The sequence below is a fragment of the Phyllobates terribilis genome, unplaced genomic scaffold, assembly GCF_046119375.1.
Source record: "Phyllobates terribilis strain yellow unplaced genomic scaffold, ASM4611937v1 Scaffold_10__3_contigs__length_209671492, whole genome shotgun sequence".
Taxonomy (NCBI): domain Eukaryota; kingdom Metazoa; phylum Chordata; class Amphibia; order Anura; family Dendrobatidae; genus Phyllobates; species Phyllobates terribilis.
In genome coordinates, this window is record NW_027362770.1 from 184806662 (window position 1) to 184828601 (window position 21940).

The window sequence follows — 21940 nt, forward strand, 5'->3', positions numbered from 1 at the left end:
TTATATGGAGCATTATATGGGGTCCATTATTCTGTATGGAGCATTATATGGGCCCATTATTCTATATGGAGCATTATATGGGGCACGTTATTCTGTATGGAGGATTATATGGAGTCTATTATGTAACGGGTCTGGGAGGCGGAACCTCTGAGCAACTAAACAAGGGGGCGGTCCTTGTAAGGAAGCGGGTGGCTCCCAGGGGAGACGGGCAGGTAATCACGGCAAGTGACAGGGACAGTCTCTGGGTAGAAGGGCAGGTAGTCACGGCAAGTGACAGGGACAGTCTCTGGGTAGAAGGACGGGTACTCACGGCAAGTGACAGGGACAGTCTCTGGACAGGCAGGTGGTCACGGCTAGTGACGGCAGAGCCTCCAGGTAGGCTAGGAGGCAGGTAGCAGGTGAGCGCTCCTAGGTGAGCAGGCGAGAGTCTCTGGACAGGCAGGTGGTCACGGCAAGTGACGGCGGAGCCTCCAGGTAGGCTAGCAGGCAGGTAGCAGATGAGCGCTCCCAGGTGAGCAGACAAGAGTCTCTGGACAGGCAGGTGGTCACGGCAAGTGACGGCGGAGCCTCCAGGTAGGCTAGCAGGCAGGTAGCAGATGAGCGCTCCCAGGTGAGCGGGCAGGCTGGTCCATAGACAGACTGACAGGTGTCGGAAGGCAGACCGTCGGACCGCAGGCTTGCAAGCAGGTAAACGGATATCTGGCAGGTATCAAGCAGGAATCTGGCAGGTGACTGGCAGGTAACAGGCAGTAATCTGGCAGGTGACCGGCAGGTAACAGGCAGGAATCTGGCAGGTGACCGGCAGGTAACAGGCAGGAATCTGGCAGGTGACTGGTAGGTAACAGGCAGGAATCTGGCAGGTGACTGGCAGGTAACTGGAAACGGGACCTGAGGGCTGAAGCAGAGTGAAGGCTTTGCAACAACATTGCTCGGGCACCTCCATTTTGGAGGAGGTGCCTTATATATGGTGAAGTCCTCCGGCCATTGGCCGGGGACTCCTTAGGACGGCGCGCGCGGCCCCTTTAAGAGAGGGGGAGCGTGCAAGCGCGCGCCCTAAGCACCGTGGCCGGGAAGCAGCGCGCGCTGCCAGCAGAGCGGGAGGAAGACGCCGGGCACAGAGCGGAGAGGTGAGGGGAACAGCGTCCCTGCCTAGCAGGAGGCAGGGACGCCGAAGCTACATATTATACTGTATGGAGCATTATATGGGGCCCATTATTCTGTATGGAGCATTATATGGGGTCCAATATTCTGTATGGAGCATTATATGGGGCCCATTATTCTGTATGGAGCATTATATGGGGTCCAATATTCTGTATGGAGCATCATATGGGGTCCATTATTATGTATGGAGCATTATATGGAGCCCATAATACTGTATGGAGGACTATACTGTCCGGTCTGCACTGTGCTCTGTGAGGATTCGCCGGCTTCTGATCTTTTGTAGAATTTACTATAGATATCGCTCATGTAATGGAAGAAGTGAAATCCTTGGCCTTGTACTATATATATATTTCTCTGCCGTATCTGTGCATCATGAATCGTGGTATGTGTTAAAGGGGCCACTGAGACTCTTTCACTTGGGGCCCATGAAAGCCTGGAGCCGGCCCTGGGAGAAAGAAATGGTAAGTGGGCGTGGATTGGGGTGTGGCCAGAATTTGCCAAGGCGCGCCACATGATGTGTCCCTCTTTCTCTTCTTCCCAAGTTGGGAAGTATGGACCTCTGCATACCTAACAGACCGGACATTCAGTGCCTCCCACTCACACTCCACCTCCTGATCACGCCCCCTATCTTCTGGTTTCTCCCGAGGTTCAGTTCTTGGACCCCTGCTCTTCTCCATCTACACCTTAGGCCTGGGACGGCTCATAGAGTTGCCTTGGGGTAACTTTGGACTCTGAACTCTCCTTCAAACCACATATCCAAGCCCTTTCCACTTCCTGCCGACTCCAACTCCAAAATATCCCCCGGATCCGCACATTCCTCAACCATGAATCTGCAAATACACTAGTGGACGCCCTCATCATCTCCCACCTCGACTACTGCAACCTCGTGCTCTGTGGTCTCCCTTCTAACACTCTCTGACCCCTCCAATCTATCCTAAGCTCTGCTGCCCGACTAATCCACCTGTCCCCCCGCTATTCCCCGGCCTCTCCTCTCTGTCAATCTCTTCACTGGCTCCCCATTGCCCAGAGACTCCAGTTCAAAACCCTAACCATGACATACAAAGCCATCCACAATCTGTCTCCTCCATATATCTGTGATCTAGTCTCCCGGTACTTACCTGCACGCAGCCTCGGATCCTCACAAGATCTCCTGCTCTACTCCCCTCTTATATCCTCTTCACACAATCACATACAAGATTTCTCCCGTGCTTCCCCCCTACTCTGGAACTCTCTACCCCAACACATCAGACTCTCGCCTACCGTGGAAACCTTCAAAAGGACCCTGAAGACCCACCTCTTCCGACAAGCCTACAACCTGCAGTAACCCCTCGCTCCACCACATTACTGCACGACCAGCTCTACCCTCACCTACTGTATCCTCACCCATCCCCTGTAGACTGTGAGCCCTCGCGGGCAGGGTCCTCGCTCCACCACATTACTGCACGACCAGCTCTACCCCCACCTACTGTATCCTCACCCATCCCTCGTAGATTGTGAGCCCTCGCGCGCAGGGTCCTCGCTCCTCCTCCAGTCGGTGACCCCTTTTCACAAGCGCCATGGAATAAATGGCTCTATAATAATAAATAATATGTGTAATGTATAGTGGTATCTTTTTCTGTGCACAGCATTTATTTTACTCAGTTATATAGCGCCATTAATTCCACAGCGCTTTACAGAGATCATCGTCGCTGTCCCCATTGGGGCTCACAATCTACTTTCCCAATCCGTATGTCTTTGGAACAGCAGAATTTATATGGTTAATAGACAGTGGATTATTTATCTGTGCACAGTATGGCACAATGTGTAATGTATGGTTATATTATTTATGTGCACAGTATGGCGGCATTATTTATATGTGTGATGTATGGTAATAGTATTATCTGTGCACAGCAGGGCGGTATTATTTCTGCATGTCCCCTGAGCAGTGTAGAAGATCTGGGATTTTGCACTCTGCGGTCACGTGTTCTCCCTGCATGTTGCATTTTGTCATTGTAACACCCTGCTCTGGCAGCTCTGCATTGCTCACACATGACTCATCATCACTGAGCTGTTGAGTAACCATCTTATGGGGACACCCGCACATAGAACCGCCCTTTTAGTTCAAAACCCAGTAGGCCTCAAAATCATTTCAAAGACTACATTTCCCATCACGCCCTGGGGACTGCAGTGACGTCATTTCCCCCTTGGGCAAGGGAGAGTTAACTCGCATGCGTACATTGTTTTGGGCGTGACTACGTGTTTGGGCGTGGTCGATGAGGACCAAAACCAAACAATGGGCGTTGTCCTCGTCCTCAGCGGTTACAGTCTGAAACCGAAGGCGTGTCGGGTCTGTTACATGTGGTGGGCGGGGTTGCGTTTGTTAGTGGGCGTGTCTGGTCTGTGAGAGGCGTGTCCGGCGCTCGCTGTGTGTCGGCGCCGCGCCGCTGAGCGCCATTAGGCTGTGGAGTGTGAGGGGAGAGCTTCTTCCTGTCAGAGAGCGGCCTCCTCCTCTCATGTCCGCGTCTCAGCATGGCCTGTGAGCTCCGGCCGTGGGAGCCGACTCACAGCCCGCTGCCCGCCCAGGGCCCCGACCCCCGGCTCCGCTGAGACCACAGCCTGCGCTCCGCACCGGACACGACCATGTCCCTCGCCCCGCCGCGGCCTTCTAATGGCTCCAGCTCGGATACGTCGCTGGCGGCCCCCAGGGAGGAGGCTGACGGGAGGCCCGAGGAGTTCCGCCGCCGCCGGCACACCATGGACAAGGACAAGGCCGAGCACCGCTTCTTCCGCCGCAGCGTCATCTGCGACTCCAACGCCACAGCCCTGGAGCTGCCGTCCAACCAGTGCATCTCCCCGCCCGAGTCCGTGCTCTGCCTCCCGGCCGTGCCCGCGCTCTCCCGGCCCGAGGAGGAGGAGGAGAGCGGCCCGGACACCGCGGAGGCCGCAGCCCCGCCGCCCGCTCCCGCCGAGGCCCCGGACTCCCGGCTGCCGCGCTCCCTGCCCGAGGAGAGGGCCCAGGACGACAACGAGGAGCTGGAGACCAAGGCGGTCGGCTTCTCTCCGGACGGACGATTCCTCAAGTTCGACATCGAGATCGGGAGAGGATCGTTCAAGACGGTTTATAAAGGGCTGGACACGGAGACCACGGTGGAGGTGGCCTGGTGCGAGCTGCAGGTGAGAGGGGCCACAGGGCCAGGGGGGGTGGATGGCTGGGGTCGGCGAGAGGGTCTGCAGGTGAGTGGGGCTGGAAGACAGGGCCTGAGAGGCGGGCCTGCAGGTGACTGGGGGCCACAAGGCTAGTGAGAGGTCACAGGGCCGGAGGGAGACAGGGGCCCACAGAGAGGGTCTGGAAGGGCCCCAGGGCTAGGGCCAGGGTGGAGTTGGGGGGCTGGAGAGTGGGTCTGCAGGAAAGCAGGGCCCGGAGAGAGGTGACGGGGGGCCATAGGGCTGGGAAGAGAAGACAGTGGCCACAGGGTCAGACAGCAGCTAGGGGTGATGAGTGTCGGGGCCAGGGTAGAGGTGCTGCAGGCCACAGGGCCAAGGGAGAGGGTCTGGGGGTCATGGAGCGTTTGGGGAGATAAGTTAGGGGGGGGCCTCAGAGTCTGGAGAGAGGGGCTGCAGGTGATGAGGACCCTGGTAGTGGAGTCGGATTTACACTATAAACTGGATGTGGTTCCTTGTGACCTTTTATAACTGGAGCTTTTACTTTGGTGATGACTGGATGGAGGCCGGCGTCTGCGGCTGGAGTTGACGGGAGGGAGGCCGGCGTCTGCGGCTGGAGTTGACGGGAGGGAGGCCGGCGTCTGCGGCTGGAGTTGACGGGAGGGAGGCCGGCGTCTGCGGCTGGAGTTGACGGGAGGGAGGCCGGCGTCTGCGGCTGGAGTTGACGGGAGGGAGGCCGGCGTCTGCGGCTGGAGTTGACGGGAGGGAGGCCGGCGTCTGCGGCTGGAGTTGACGGGAGGGAGGCCGGCGTCTGCGGCTGGAGTTGACGGGAGGGAGGCCGGCGTCTGCGGCTGGAGTTGACGGGAGGGAGGCCGGCGTCTGCGGCTGGAGTTGACGGGAGGGAGGCCGGCGTCTGCGGCTGGAGTTGACGGGAGGGAGGCCGGCGTCTGCGGCTGGAGTTGACGGGAGGGAGGCCGGCGTCTGCGGCTGGAGTTGACGGGAGGGAGGCCGGCGTCTGCGGCTGGAGTTGACGGGAGGGAGGCCGGCGTATGGAGGGAGGGTCCTGTGAGTCAGGGTCTGGGTGAGCAGAGCTTTACTCGCTTGCGGAGTGGTGGTTGTGCAGATCACTACAGTCTGACCCTCCTGTATAACTTGTGGCATGCTGGGAGTTGTAGTGTCTAATCCGCTGAGCGCACAGGTTGCAGCCTCGCCTGGTGACTGATCGTGGCCTCTTTCGCTTGGGGTCAGTTTCTCGGCTTTCGAGTTTCCACATTATTAAAGTGAAGATCCCTGGAGAGGATGATGAGGTAGTAGTAGTGCCCTAGAGGAGGAACGCACTGCTCCTGGGAAAGTCTCTGCAGGCAGATACCACCAGGGGGGCAGAGTGGTGCAGGGTGATGGTCTCGCTGGGTATCACCACCCTCAACATCCATAAATTAGACTGAAGCTCTGCCACTTCCGGTGACTAATGTCTTTGCAGCTCTGAGCGTGGCACATACCTGTCCTGGAGACGCGGTGGTGAGGGCACAGCCTGGCACAGCTCATCTGCAGCTAATTATAGAGCAGGTTGTAATTATGCTGATTGCACGACGCGATCACCCGCTGCTCTGACCGGGCACCAATTAAAGGGCCGGCGACTGCTGCTCACCTGGCTGGCGGAGCTCCAGACTATGCACTTAACCTGTTCACTGCCAGCAGTTGGCATCATGCTTAGGTAACAGGTATTTCTTACAGCCGGTGGTCACCCAGCGCTTGAGGTGCCTCCTCGTAGCGAGACCTCTTAAAGAGACAGTAAGTCTGTAACCAATCTATTGTTCCCTGTTATCAGGCCGCTTATCTCTGGCATAGCAGCTTTGCGCTGTGAGGTCAGCGGCGCTCGGTGCAGTGAACGCTCCGTTTCCCTATAGGACTCGGCGTTGATTCTCACAGTTTCCAGTCCTCTAGAGACGCGTCCGACGCCCGTCCGCTCCCGGCCTCTGCTCCTTCAGGGCGCTTGGCACGGACTCTTTCCATCATCGCTCTCCTCCAGAGGCAGCACAGTTTTCCACAACACGCGGCACACAATGGAAAAACATGGCGACGGTGCGGACCGTGGTGATGGATGCAGAGCTCATCTCGGACTGTGATGAGCGGCGCCGCACGTGGTGAACCAGGGGAGGGCTTTTTTATGTCGTGCATCTGACTTATTTTATTTTTTCTTTAGCTGACAGCAATCCGTGATATTGAAAATGACGGCTAAGGGCGCATTGACTGGCGCTTTGTATCGCCCGCACTGGGCAGTGATATCTGTGTCTCGTGTGCGGCGCGGCCCGGGTGGTACAATGCCGCCCCATTGTACGCCGGCCGCTGCAGCACATTTCTCACATTCTTACTCTGCTGCGCACTGTGAACGGACATTTAGGTCTGCGGTGAAATATTCCCAAAGATCAGACAAGAAGCCGTAAAAAAAAAAAGCGTGGTGGGGCAGCCGTTCTGTGCTGTCTGCAGAGTTACCATCGTTTGCTTACAGTTACAGAAGATCTCTGCTTGTTGTCAGTGAATGGAGCAGTTATTGAATAACACGCATTTATTACTCTTTATCGTCCCGTTGCTCGATTATGATGAATATTCTATATTTTTCTTTTTTTATGGTAATTGTTCCCCGTCGCAGTTCCTCCGCTGGGTGCGGCCATGTCCTCCGCTGGGCACATGCTGTCTGCTCCGGCCGCTGCTTTGTGTCTCTGGCCGCACTGTGTTTGGTGACCTCTTGGTCAGGATGAGATCACTTCTCCCATACGGGCCGCCTCAAGTATGGGGGGGACACATAATTCTGCTCCATGGACAGCACAAGCCACTCGGCTTCTGGCCCTCAGAGAGCTAAATATATCCGGCCCCCCCACTGATTCCTAGAAAGTGATATTCTATAGTAAGAGCCACCGCAGCTTAACTGTGAGAGTGCCAAATCATCTCCAGACATCAGAATAGTGAGTGCAGCTCTGGAGTATAATACAGGAGGTAACTCAAGATCAGTAATGTAATGTATGTACACAGTGACTGCACCAGCAGAATAGTGAGTGCAGCTCTGGAGTATAATACAGGATGTAACTCAGGATCAGTAATGTAATGTATATACACAGTGACTGCACCAGCAGAATAGTGAGTGCAGCTCTGGAGTATAATATAGGATGTAACTCAGGATCAGTAATGTATGTACACAGTGACTGCATCAGCAGAACAGTGAGTGCAGCTCTGGAGTATAATACACAATGCAACTTTGGATCTGTTATGAGACTACAACTCCCAGCATCTGATTTATCTGCTTGTACTCTGCATTGCCTTTCAGTCCTGTGACAGTCGGCCTCTGTGGGCGGTCGTGCCTTGGGGCTGTTCCGTGCCGTCTTCCTCTTGTGGTCGCAGATTTGTAGCCTCAGCACTTCTGCTCGGTGACGACGCTGCGGCTGCTCCGCTTTATCGTACAGCAGAGCAGCGCGCGCTGGTTCTGTGATGACCTGCACAGACCTGATGCTTCTGTGTTGTCGCCTGTACATGGGGCTGACATCCGAGCATCAGCGCAGTGCAGAACTGCAGCAAACCCTCAGCTGTGACTGGCATTGTTGGGCCGTGTTTACAGTCACTGACACACAGCAGAGATGTTGTCGGGTTTGGATGAGGCCGCTGTTTACATGTCAGGGATAATCTGGACGATCACCTTCTCCGGCATCAGTGGCCGCATTGTAGACACGGGCCAAGGGAATCCCCGAATCCCGAGGAGTTCGGCCAAGTGACGACTAATCCCATGGGGTCACATAATAGATCGGTGACCCCCGAGGACAATGCCGGAGATTTCCTCCTCTTCCTTTGGGCATCGGATGCCAGGACATGGTGTTTTTCCTGTGTGCCGCCTCCCTGACAATGAGCAGACTGTCTGATCCGTGTGCTCGGGATAATCGCTGCTTCCTGCGCGCAGGTAATAGATGCTCTGCCCTCCGCGTGACCGATCTCCAGACAGATGGGCTTTGTGCGGCATTGCCGGCCGTCTTCACATGCCTTCTTGTCGGAAAGCTGGGTGACTACCATTACGGCTTCAGTGCCCGGTCTTATAGGGGCGCTCGCTCTCTGTGTATTTGGCAGTACCTCTGTACCTGGGGTCTCCTGCGGCGATATCGTACCTGTCTCGTAGCTGTCACCCCCTCGTGCCGCTCAGGTGAGCGGAGACCTTTCCTCGCTCCATAAACCTTTTACTCTTTCAGATCTGTATCTACGACTTCCTCATTTCTCCTCTTTATGTCGCCGTTAGGATGATTTATAAAAGCCTTAATCGCCCTTTATTACTGGTGGACAGAGAACATTGGAACATTAGGAGAGGCCCCAGGGGCCCCTGCTCCCAGCCGGCCGCTCCTCCACCAGTGCTATGCAATAACCAATGATGTAGTCAGCGAGGACGGATCATCAGCCATATACATATAGGGGGTCCCTGCACCCACCGCCTGGCGGCCGCTCGTCCGCCAGAGCTATGCAGTAACCAATGATGTAGTCAACGAGGACGGATCATCAGCCATATACATATAGGGGGTCCCTGCACCCACCGCCCGGCCGGCCGCTCCTCCACCGGAGCTATGCAATGACCAATGATGTAGTCAGCGAGGACTGATCATCAGCCATATACATATAGGGGGTCCCTGCACCCACCGCTTGGCGGCCACTCCTCCATCAGAGCTATGCAGTAACCGTTGATGAAGTCAGCGAGGACGGATCATCAGCCATATACATATAGGGGGTCCCTGCACCCACCGCCTGGCGGCCGCTCCTACATCGGAGCTATGCAATAACCAGTGATGTAGTCAGCGAGGACGGATCATCAGCCATATACATATAGGGGGGCCCTGCACCCACCGCCTGGCGGCCGCTCCTCCACCGGAGTTATGCAGTGACCAATGATGTAGTCAGCGTGGACGGATCATCAGCCATATACATATAGGGGGTCCCTGCACCCCCCCGCCCGGCCGTCCTCTCCTCCACCAGAGCTATGCAATAACCATTGATGAAGTCAGCGAGGACGGATCATCAGCAATATACATATAGGGGGTCCCTGACAACCCTGCACCCGGGGCCGACTACTTTTTAACTCCCTCTATAATTACAGACCGGGTCGCTGATTGTATCCGGTGGACACAGGCTTGTGACTAGGCGCTGGTTGTTCATACGTTCTCAGCGAGTTGCTATTTGAGCGCTTTCCCCCACATTGCGCAGAGTAGTTACTGAGGGTCACGGTGCAGTCAGCAGGAGGAGAAGGAGGTAACACGAAAACTCCTCTGGAGAGGAATGTGCATCTCCCTCATCAAACAAACGTGACACACGCATGATACATTTCCTCAGGAATCCAGGTCGCCTGGGAAAGCGCGGTGTAGCAGAGCAGAGGAGCCGTAGCATGCACAGGCTTGTCAACCCGCACTGTACCCACATTGCCTCATGGGAGAAAGGAAACATGGCGGCCCCGGCTGCTGCAGAACCCGCAGCCAGCAAAAAGCAACCTGCAAACGCCTGCTCCGGTGGTCGTGAGCGGCGGGGATTGTGCACTAAGGCTATGTGCCCACGATGCAGAAATGCTGCATATTTTTTCCGCTTCTCCCTGGCAGGAAAAACGCATGCGGATTGTACATGTGGATTTTACATGCTTTTTTCCCGCCAGGTAGAAGCGTTTGTCAAGCGTTTTTTCATGCATTTCTGCATGCGGGTTATCAAGCGCTTTTCCAAGCGATTTTTAGCATCGCTTGGAAAAGTGCTTGACAACTTGTTCACACTATATAAATCCATGCAACCGGCATGGCTTTATAGTAGTTTGAGCAAGTTAGTTAAAAAAAAGAAAAGAATAAGAATGGTAAAAAATAAAGATTATACTTACCTTCCGATGTCCTCCCGGTGTTTTCTCCACTGCGTCCGCTGTCTTGGGCGGCTCGCGATGGTGTGAAGGACCTGCGGTGACGTCATTGAGTCATGTGACAGGTCATCTGACTCAATGACTTCATGGCAGGTCCTTCACAACACCGCTACCCATACAGCAGACCAGACGGAGGGAAGAAAACACCGGGAGGACATCGGAAGTTTCTCCTCCAGACCCGGGTACCATCCGCACATTGAACAGTGTGATATCCGCATGTGCAGATGCAGTGATGCGGATGTCACGCGGTCCAATGCAAGTCAATGCGGGCGATTACGCTGTGTCCGCAAAATTAATGGACATGCTGCGGATTTTTCCGCAGGGATAAAAATTTCCGCAGCATGTGCATAGCACATGCGGATTATCATTGGGGACCATAGGGGACAGATTACCAAGTGTTTTTAAGCGTTTTCGCTGTGGAAATTCCACGACAAAAACGCTTGAAAAACGCATAGTGGGCACGCAGCCTTGGTGCCCAGTCATTGATATTTGTATGGGAAGGGTACGACTACCAGCCTGCTGACTGTTTCCAGTAATGGGTAGTGTCCTGCCTCAGACGCCGGCTCCTGTATTATTACCCTGCGCTGCTGCCGTTATTCGTTTCCTCATTCTTCACTGCGGCTCTGACATTGGATTTAGTGAACTATTTGGCCACCAAATGGCCAGCGGTATTTGTGAATCCAGCTTGATAATTTCCCCTAAATTTCTCACCAGTTTCCAGCACCTTTGGGATTTTGACACTCCGCCACCTTCTGTGACTGCAGACTGTGATCTGACTGAACCCTCACACTGTAGCAGCACCTCAGCAGCGGGGCACGGGGGAAAGGCCGCAGCTGTGTACTGGTGCTGAAATGAAAAGCTCTGCTTGTTGTCACCCTTTCCACCCCCGGCTGTGCGTTTCGCCTCCCCGGATTGGCAGCAAACAGAGCTCTTGGGATTGAGAACATTAAGAATTTTCAGGGACTTCAATGATGCACTGATGGGACACTTCCTCGGGGTCCCTGATGGGTTGGGGGTTCCTGGGGCAGGTTATGTACCATGAGCATATGTCTGGCAGTGGTGAGGAAGTTTCTCGCTCAGTCATTGGCTTATTGCTTGTTACGTAGATGCAGAAGTTTGGCGAGAGCAGCCTCGGAGCTGCGCTCCCTTTGGCCTCGTTCAGTAGATGTGTGTTGTACAGCTGGTGCCAGGCGGAGGGCACTGCCAGGGGTTAACCAGGAGCTCGGTGATTAGCCGCTGACTCACATATCGTTATAGTAACGAAACACCAGAGGAATAAAGGTGAGCACGTGCGGCCTCACCGGCGGGCGCAGCACCGAGGACGACCCACAGAGCAGATCCTCCATCCTGTCTCCCGGGGACAAGTCAGCTGAACTGCAGTTACTGGACATAATTCTGCCCTATTGGAGCAAAGCTGCAGTGTAAAGCACTGGAGTAGGACGGGGCAGGATCTGGCGAGCTGCCGCATGGATCCCCAGATCACCCATATCTGTAGTTGTAGTGTTCCCTCCAGCACAGTGTGGGTTAAGCTCCTTTACCTTTCTGTATGTTTCTGTAAATCCTGAGGATTTCCGCTCTGCAGGTCTCCACGTGCGGCTGCTGTAAGTCGCAGATGAGCGGAGCGGTCGGATGGACACAGGAGCGGGCAGCGGCTTCTTTCCTGCCCCGCTCGCGTGTCGGAATGTAAATGATCGGTGTAGAATGTGGCGCTCGGCGAGCGAGGACCAAACCCGAAACTTTCTGTATTTTTCTCTTTCTCACGTGGGTGCGAGAATCTGAGACTCATCAGATCACAGATGTGGTATTTCATCTAGGACAGGGGCCAGAATAATCTGCTAAATCATCCGTGCAGGAAGAGTGAGCGCTGCTCTGGAGTATAATACTGGATAAGTAATGTATATACATAGTGAGCACAGCTCTGGAGTATTATACAGGAGGTAACTCCGGATCAGTAATGTAATGTATGTACACAGTGACTGCACCAGAATAGTGAGTGCAGCTCTGGAGTATAATACAGGATGTAACTCAGGATCAGTAATGTATGTACACAGTGACTGCACCAGCAGAATAGTGAGTGCAGCTCTGGAGTATAATACAGGATATAACTCAGGATCAGTAATGTATGTACACAGTGACTGCACCAGCAGAATAGTGAGTGCAGCTCTGGAGTATAATACAGGATATAACTCAGGATCAGTAATGTAATGTATGTACACAGTGACTGCACCAGCAGAATAGTGAATGCAGTTCTGGGGTATAATACAGGGTGTAACTCAGGATCAGTAATGTATGTACACAGTGACTGCACCAGCAGAATAGTGAGTGCAGCTCTGGAGTATAATACAGGGTGTAACTCAGGATCAGTAATGTAATGTATGTACACAGTGACTGCACCAGCAGAATAGTGAGTACAGCTCTGGGGTATAATACAGGGTGTAACTCAGGATCAGTAATGTATGTACACAGTGACTGCACCAGCAGAATAGTGAATGCTGTTCTGGGGTGTAATACAGGATATGTAATGTATAGTGTGGCTACTGTGCTTTGTGCTATTTTCCCCTGTTATCAGCCCCTCAGTGACCCGGAATGTTGTGTATGACCCTATAACTGCAGGCCTCGCTCTGGCTGACGCTGTCGCTCTTGGGGGAAGATTTCGTGAGGTTTAGTGTAGGATCCTCTGTTTGTGGTTTCCGTTGTCGCTGCCAGATGTCTCTGTTCTGGGGACACTTCACTCCCTCTGGGAGCGGAGGAGAAACTTTTATTAATGGCCTCGAACCTTCATCTTATTTGCAGTAAGGATCTGCAAACAGTGGAGATCCAGCAACAGAGGACAGTGCTGCGGTCAGGAGCTCTGGGCTGTACCGGAGCGCTGCAGTTTGCAGATGTTCTGTGCCCGTGTACGAGTGTTGGCCGGACGACTTCTGGACTCCAGACCTCGCAAGTCCTGCTGGTTCAGGGTCTGGGTCATTGGAGATGCAGTTTACACCGGGCACAATATAGTGAAGAAAGTGGAACGCTGAGCGCTTCCTAAGTGCATTGCGTTATCTTGCTGTTGGCCAGCAGAATTGTGAGTGCAGCTCTGGATGGCACTGGAGTTGGAAACATTGTGTCATTTCCAGTTTAATTATTGTTTGATGTGACGTTCTGCGGCTCAGCCTCTGCTGTCAGTGATTGCACAGACCCAGCACTGCTGGCAGCTGAGGGTTTTGTACAGTTGTATCCGGTCTGAACAATCCACTACCTGATGGATTCTACCTGCGCTGATACATTGTAGCAAACAGTCCAGGAGGGAAGGAATTGTAGAGACTGGAGCTGTGGGAATCCGTGTGGGCCAGGTACCCACCCACAGAGGGACTGATGGCGGAGGGCAATGCTGGGAGTGGTAGTCGCAGATCCCCCTGTTCTTCCCCTTGTTTGGTCACTGCGACCCCCCCATAGACGGGATTAACCCCGATCAGAGGAATTACTGCGGATAAAACTCCTCCACAAAATGAGAAGAAGAAAGTCAGCGAGTCGTGTGCAGCGGGTTTAATGCAGGACAGATCGGCTTTCTGCTCCTCTTAAAGGGACAACGCACCTTTAATGCTTTGCCTTTTCATTGCTCTCTGTTATCACTTACAACCTATTTCTCCCTGTTATCAGCCATTTCAGGCCCCAATGACAACTACTGTGTGACATGTTCGCATTACTCAGCCCCTTATACCGCTCCAGCTCCCTTTTTATAAGCTCCTCGCTTTAGATTTTGTAGCGTTTGGGGTTTTCTTTCAGCTTTTTCTGCACCCTCCTGACGCTCTCCTTACCCATTCACAGAACACAGACTGCTGTAAACGGCAGATTCTTAAAGGGGAATACCCCATATTATTGCAGATGCTCCCCTTACATTTCTGGCCTTGTGGTTTAGCAGAGATGTGCAGGACACGGCGGCCTCTGCTCATCCTGTGGCTGCAGATCTGGTGCAGTGGGTCGGGGTTAATGCTGCGCAGTATAACCAGCTTCATACAATTAGTCGTCATCCCCTCCCCCAACCGTCCTGCGGAATGAGAGTCCACGGTGGGCAATGGGCTGCGTCTGTGTGTCAGAGATGATGGGGGTCTTACCTGTTGTGTTGATGGATGAAGGTCAAGAACTAATGACATTTTCTGGGGCAGATTCCTAGGTCGTGTCCGCACTTGTTACTTGTCTCCAGCCGGTGGTGAAACTACAACTCCTAGTGTGCAGTCATGTTGGCGGTTGTAGTGTTGTCACAGATGGACCATATCCTCAACACAATTACTTATGGTTTACTTTATCTAGTGCTGATATTGACTGTCGTCATGTCCTGTACTTCAATCACTTCCAAAACTGCAATCACAATTTTGGTTCCTTATGCTCCAGTCGCATCCAAAGCTGCATTCTCCATTCTGATTGCTTACTCTCCAGTTTCTTCCAAAGGTGCATTCTCCATCCTGGTTCCTTATGCTCCAGTCGCTTTCTAAGCTGCATTCTCCATCCTGGTTCCTTATGCTCCAGTCGCTTTCTAAGCTGCATTCTCCATCCTGGTTCCTTATGCTCCAGTCGCTTTCAAAGCTGCATTCTCCATCCTGGTTCCTTATGCGCCAGTCGCTTTCTAAGCTGCATTCTCCATCCTGGTTCCTTATGCTCCAGTCGCTTCCAAAGCAGCATTCTCCATCCTGGTTCCTTATGCTCCAATCGCTTCCAAAGCAGCATTCTCCATCCTGGTTCCTTATACTCCAGTTGCTTTCAAAGCTGCATTCTACATTCTAGTTCCTTTATGCTCCAGTTGCTTTCAAAGCTGCATTCTACGTTCTAGTTCCTTATGCTCCAGTCGCTTCCAAAGCAGCATTCTCCATCCTGGTTCCTTATGCTCCAGTCGCTTTCAAAGCTGCATTCTCCATCCTGGTTCCTTATGCTCCAGTTGCTTCCAAAGCTGCATCCTGGTTCCTTATGCTCCAGTAGCTTCCAAAGCTGCATTCTACATTCTAGTTCCTTTATGCTCCAGTTGCTTTCAAAGCTGCATTCTAGTTCCTTATGCTCCATTCGCTTCCAAAGCTGCATTCGGATTCCTTACGCTTCAATCGCTTCCAAAGCTGCAGTCACATGGCTATGATGTGTGAATGAGCCCCAGCACAGGCCTTGTGGGGTCTCGGACAAGCAGTTTGGGGTTGTGCGTCCATCACGGCAAGTTGGACCTGTAGAATTATGAGTGCAGCTCTGGATGTGACAGGAGCAGGGGGTGTACTGACCGGGCTTGTGCTCTGCAGTCCCCTCCTTGCCCTTGTGGGATTCTCAGAAAGGTGTTGGGGGGGTCCTTTGATGGATTAGTGGGGATCCCCGGGGGCTCGGCTGAATTGTGAACACATGTGGTGACCTCACGCGGGAGGAAAGTGCGTAGTAAAAGCATCAGCGAGGCTGGACGGGGGGTCCGCCAGCAGAGCGCCTTGGCCTGGACCCCTGACATAGCATCGCACAGTGACTCTCAGATCAGCAGGGGTGGGGTTAATCCTGCATGGCTTTACTTACATGGGGTCACAAGCAGCGGGGTCCCCAGCTTCACCTTCTGTGGGGCCCTTTCTCTAGGGGTGAGTTGTCCCATGTGAAATCTGGGACGGGCGATTCCTCAGGGGTTATAGTGTTCCCCTCCTACAGGATAAGGCGCGTCCCGCTATATAGGGCCTGTGTACACTGAGCAGATTACGGCATGCGTGCGCATAATCCGGGTCCGGCCGTCGCCGCTCACGTGCCGCTTGGCCCTAATGGATGAGATTAGCCAGAGCGTGATGGAGGATTCCTTCTAGAAACATACAAGCTTTTATGATCCCACTGGTAAAAGCCTCTGCTCCCTGCACTGACCCCCCCCCCCCTGCCGCTGGGGGGGCACGCTGCTCCCTGCACTGACCCCCTGCCGCTGGGGGGGGGGGCACGCTGCTCCCTGCACTGACCCCCTGCCGCTGGGGGGGGGGGCACGCTGCTCCCTGCACTGACCCCCTGCCGCTGGGGGGGGGGGCACGCTGCTCCCTGCACTGACCCCCTGCCGCTGGGGGGGGGGGGCACGCTGCTCCCTGCACTGACCCCCTGCCGCTGGGGGGGGGGGGCACGCTGCTCCCTGCACTGACCCCCTGCCGCTGGGGGGGCACGCTGCTCCCTGCGCTGACCCCCTGCTGCCCGAGGGGGGGGGGGGGGGGTTACGCTGCTCCCTGCGCTGACCCCCTGCTGCCCGAGGGGGGGGGGGCACGCTGCTCCCTGCGCTGACCCCCTGCTGCCCGAGGGGGGGGGGGCACGCTGCTCCCTGCGCTGACCCCCCCTGCTGCCCGGGAACAGGGAGTTAGAGTTAACCCCTCATATAACTTCCTCGTGGTACCAGAGCCCTTAGGTGGGGGAGGCGCTGGGCCGAGCCTCTGGGGCACATTTTTCGAGGCCTGGGCACCCTTGTGGTACAGCAGTGGTGCCCTTCCCCCAGGACGAGGGCTAAATGTTCATCGCCCCCATCATTCTCCCTCAGCTGATCTCAGCCGGTATAATCAGGGGTCACTGCCCGTCACTGCTGATATCCCATTACATCTGGATATTGGAGGAATTTCACCTCTCTGACCCCTTAGAAAAATTATAAAAACGTGATTGGGATTTTTCAGTGGGGGGAGGGGAACTGTCTGCAAAATCATGTCATGGCATCTGTGCCCCTGACCTTGGTGGCTGATAACGGGGAGCACTAGACACCCGGAGTAGCGCCCCTTTAAGCATCATTGTGAGCGGAGGACCAGAAAAAAGTGCAGCGTGGGCCCAAAGTAAGAGGAAGTAAAAGTGAAGAAAGTTTGTCATTTCCAAGCAGAAGTCGGTAAAAAGTGAAGTTTTGACTTTTTTTATGATTAGGAGTTTCTGCTTCTGACGCGCTTCACAATCCGGAGCGAGCGGACTACAACCCCCAGCATCCCAGCACACCCAGCCGCTCGCCAGGCAGCGGTCCGCACTTCTATAGGTCCCCAGTTATAAGCTAATGACTGGTCCCCAATGGTGAGACGATGAGTCCCCGGCAGGAAGTGTTCAGTTTCCCTGCAGCGCCTCCGCAGGAGAAATGGAGTATTGCATGGTTTCGGCGCGGCACCCCTGTATGATGTGCAGTGTCTCGGGAGGACGGTATTTTCCCTGCGCGCAGCGTACGTCCTGCTCTGCAGAACAGGAAGCCCCATTGTCGGGATCCTGCAGGAAGTCGCACATTCGCGTTGCCTTTTCTTGGGGCGGATGTGGTTATTACTGACGGGTGATGAAGCTGCGTCTAAATTTGGTTATATATATATTTTTTTCAATCTCTTGCAATTTCATCCGGCTCATCACAAGGTCGGAGATTCTCAAACTGCGCCTGGATGGATGTCTGACAATTTAGCGCCATGCTTTACCCTGCAGCATCGCTCTCGTGATTGACACACGTTCCCGCTCATTGTGTCTTCTGTGCATCTGGTTGATCCTGTAATCACTGCGGATGATGAGATCACTGCCGGATTATGGAGTTTCAGATCCCCCAGCGGAGCTGTAGTAAACTCCCCCCCCCCCAAAGAAAAAGAATGATCCCTCCACGTCAGGACCCCGGACGCGCGGCCACTTTTACCGTGAAGCTTTCGGGATTACTGAGGTTTGGTGATCCATTGTTCCCGAGGCCGGTGAGTAACGGATCAGTTTCCAGTAATCCCCCCGCTAATCCCTATAACCTCCGACAATTGTTCTAGTCCCGCGGTCACAGATCTCATCCCCGTCTTCATAAATTCCTCAAAAACACCTCATGGCGGAGGTTTCACACCCCCTGTGACCGGTCGGCCCTGCTTCCTGGGAGGGGGCGCACTTCTGTGTCTGCATCGGGCGATCGGGGTCACGTTGGTGGTCACCTGTATAATAGGGTAATGTTTGGAGGTTCCCTTTAATGGGGCCTTGTTTACTCCAGAGGGTCACGTTCTGATATTTTTGGGGTTAATCCCCCTAGCCGCTTGTTTTCCCAGCGTTGATCACCCAGAATGTTCGAGCTCCTGTAAACAGGCGATTGTCCGCCCGCCTCCGAGCAGGGGTTCGGCCGAGGCTCGTCTGTGGCCTCCTGTTATCCCGGGAATGTGCAGCCATTATTTCCCACCAGTTCTGTACATTAGTCTCGCAGCGGACATTTATTATACACCACGGCGCCCCCTGAAGCCAGGCGGAGGCCACTTCTGTCCATCGGTGCCCCCCGGTCATCTGACGTCCTTTAGCTGGGTATTGCGGGGTTAGGTATAACCGTAAGCTCAGAGGGTTGATCCAGATCCAGAGTTGTGATCTCCCCCCGAGTCTCCGGATTATGAAGCACCTGCCCAGATATATAAACAGTTGCGCCCCCCCTGTGCAGCGAGGGCGGGCGTCAGCAGCTCCTATTGATGTATTTATATGGCCGCCGCGGTCGGAGGGTTGTGTAACGTCAGGATGTCCGGCATACATGGGGCTGCACACAATGGCATGTGCTGGCCGCCGGCCACGGGCTGGAGAGGAGCAGCCGGACTAACACTCCCTGAGCACGACGGCACAGAGGGGCCGATATCATGTGATGAGGACCCCCCCTCGCCCCACCAAGAAAAAAATTGTGATAAAACATATTTTGATGAATTGTTTCTGCAGCGCAGCCGGCAGGAAGCTCGGTCACATCCTGCAGTGACACACGGCGGATCCTGCACGGGGTTAATGGGACATCCCGGCCGGGGGTCCGTCAGTACACCGCGGTAATAAAAAATACACTCACGGACGGCGTAAGAATAGATGCGTCCAAACGGGCGATGCGTGCGCTTATTTATACGGATTTAGTTTTGTGCGTTTTTTTTTTTTAGCATATTTTTATTTGTACTTTTTTTTTTTTAAAAAATTTGAATTTTATTTATTTTTTCGAGTTTTGACTTTTCCATTTATTTTTTTTGGGGAATTTTTTACTTTATTTTTATACTTTAGTGTTTTGTTTTCTATTAAACATTGTAATTTTTGTTACACTTTGCCATAGCCGCAGTGGCTGCCGGGCGGTTTGTCGCGGACTGCGGTTCCTGAGGCTTATAAATGCCCTTCATTTAGCAGCTGCAGTTTTCTTCTAGTCTGATTACCGGCCTGCATACGTCCATACCGCCGGCGGCCGCTCGCAGTCTGTCTGACTGGTATTTCAGGCTTACTGGGCTCTGTAACTGGTGCGGTGACCTGGGAGCTACGCAGGACGGAGGAGCCCTGTAGATACGCCACAATGGCGGCCCGCGTGCCCCCCCGGGCAGACAGAAGTGGGGCACAGTCACCGCCTCACCTGCTGCAGAGCAGCTTTACAGATACTTTTCCCTGCAGTCACCGCTCGCCGTTCCCGCAGCAGACGCTGTAGATGTATGGAAGCGTCAGCAGAACTGTGATTGCGGCTCTGTATGTGCCTGGAGTGTGTGGTTTGCAGGTGGAGCATGGCTTTCTGTGCTTGCTTCATCCTGATGTGAACCCCCTGCAGAGCAGCGCTCCTCTGTGCATCCTCGCTCTGGTTTGCAGACGCCTTTGTGGTCGTCCGCTCAGCGTTGAGGTGTGACAGGCGCCGCCGATCAGGACTGAGGTGTGACAGGAACAACAAGGCCGTCACAAACCAAGAACTGCAGCAGTCATCTGCTTTACGTCACTCCACCAGCGCAGGGCACACTATCTCTCTATGATCACCCCCTGGATTCCCCTGGGGTGGGATAGTCGGGGCACACAATCTCTGATTACCCCTGGATGCCCCCGGGCCGGGGTGGGATTCTTGGGCACACGTCTGCTGTTTCCAAGAAATAAACCACCTTCTGTTCCTAGAACGCGCAGTAAAGACAAAACCCTGTGATGCCGGAGCTGCGACATCCGGCCGAGCCTCGGGGACATCTATGGGAACAGGGCAAATTTCCCTTCTCCTATTTCTGTGCATTACTTCTAATTACCCCTAATATCCGTTTTTCTTGCGCTGCTTGGTGTACGCAGGCACCCTGCAACAAACAGCCCCCCTCCCAGTCAAATCGCTCATCAGTGGCCGGTTATGTAATGGGGCAGTCGGGCGCCATCTATCGATGTATCCGGTGGGTTAACGAGAAGGATGTTTGTCTGAAGTTAGGGAGAAGCATAGGGCTGCGTAGGAGCTGCGTACAGAGATCGGTGGTAGTACTAGGCGTCTGCTCCCCATTTCCCTCCTCAGTTACATATTTGGGTCAGCATTTTCCTTCTAGATATCTCCGGCAGGTTGGGGCTTGATGGCTGCAGAACGCTGTGGGATCTGAGTAAACGTCCTTCAGCGCTGCTGCCGCTGATATATTACCCAGGTGTAATGGCTGCTATTTCCGTCCTGCTAGCGGTGGCGGTGGCAGCCAATCTCCAGGGAAAGCGATTACACACAAATGTGGAGAAGGTCAAATTCGGACAAGCGATTGTCAGTCGTCACCGCAGGCTGAGATGTGGGAATGGGCGAACTGCAAGTGATGCCTGGGGAGGAAGTGATCGGGGATCAAGGTGATCCTGCAGATGGATTGCTCTGGCCTGGAGCGAGCACAGTGCGGCCATCATGGGGTTTTTGCACCCAGAAATTAAATTTTATTTTTTATTCTGACCCTCGCAGGACCGTAAACTGTCCAAGTCTGAACGCCAGCGCTTCAAAGAGGAGGCGGGCATGCTGAAAGGCCTCCAGCACCCCAACATCGTCCGCTTCTACGATTCCTGGGAGTCAACCCTGAAAGGAAAGAAGTTCATCGTCCTGGTGACCGAGCTGATGACCTCCGGGACCCTGAAGACGTAAGTCGCCGGCGTGACGCCAGTAAAGGGTCAGGAGGCAAAAAATAAATATTTATTATTATTATACACTGCTCAAAAAAATAAAGGGAACACTTAAACAGCACAATGTAACTCCAAGTCAATCACACTTCTGTGACATCCACCTGTCCAGTTTTGAAGCGACACTGATTGTGAATCAATTTCTCCTGCTGTTGTGCAAATGGAACAGACAACCGGTAGAAATGATCGGCAATTAGCAAGATACCCCCTATAAAGGAGCGGTTCTGCAGGTACCCTAGAGCAGGGTTCCCCAACTCCAGTCCTCAAGGCCCACCAACAGGTCATGTTTTCAGGATTTCCTTAGTATTGCACAGGTGATAATTCCATCATCAGCACAGGCAATAGTTACATCACCTGTGCAATACTAAGGAAATCCTGAAAACATGACCTGTTGGTGGGCCTTGAGGACTGGAGTTGGGGAACCCTGCCCTAGAGGTACAGTAGTATAAGGCGGTGTCTACAGTACAACCCACAGAAGTTGCTCAGGTAGTGCAGTTCATCCATGATGGCACATCAGTGCGAGCTGTGGCAAGAAGGGTAGATGTGTCTGTCAGCGTAGTGTGCAGAGGCTGGAGCAGATACCAGATGAGGGGGCCGTAGGAGGGCAACAACCCAGCAGCAGGACCGCTACCTCCGCCTTTGTGCAAGAAGGAATAGGAGGAGCACTCCCAGAGCCCTGCAAAATGACCTGCAGCAGGCCACAAATGTGCATGTGTCTGCATAAACGGACTCCATGAGGGTGGTATGAGGGCCCGACGTCCACAGATGGGGGTTGTGCTCACAGCCCAACACCGTGCAGGACGCTTGGCATTTGCCACAGAACACCAGGATTGGCAAAGTCACCACTGGCGCCCCGTGCTCTTCACAGATGAAAGCAGGTTCACACTGAGCACATGTGACAGACGTGAC

The 21940-nt window shown here is 53.9% G+C and overlaps 1 protein-coding gene across 6 annotated transcripts in view; it reads left to right on the forward strand.

The window, feature by feature from the left end:
* The first annotated feature begins 3560 nt into the window (after positions 1-3560).
* WNK1 (WNK lysine deficient protein kinase 1) overlaps positions 3561-21940 on the forward strand; it is a 63372-nt gene continuing 44992 nt past the window's right edge. For all 6 annotated transcript variants that reach the window (XM_073650324.1, XM_073650325.1, XM_073650326.1 and 3 more), the window contains exons 1-2: positions 3561-4314; positions 20820-20992. In XM_073650324.1, coding sequence (XP_073506425.1) covers positions 3781-4314; positions 20820-20992 — 707 coding nt within the window. In that variant the 5' untranslated portion in view covers positions 3561-3780. The remainder of the gene's footprint in view (positions 4315-20819; positions 20993-21940) is intronic.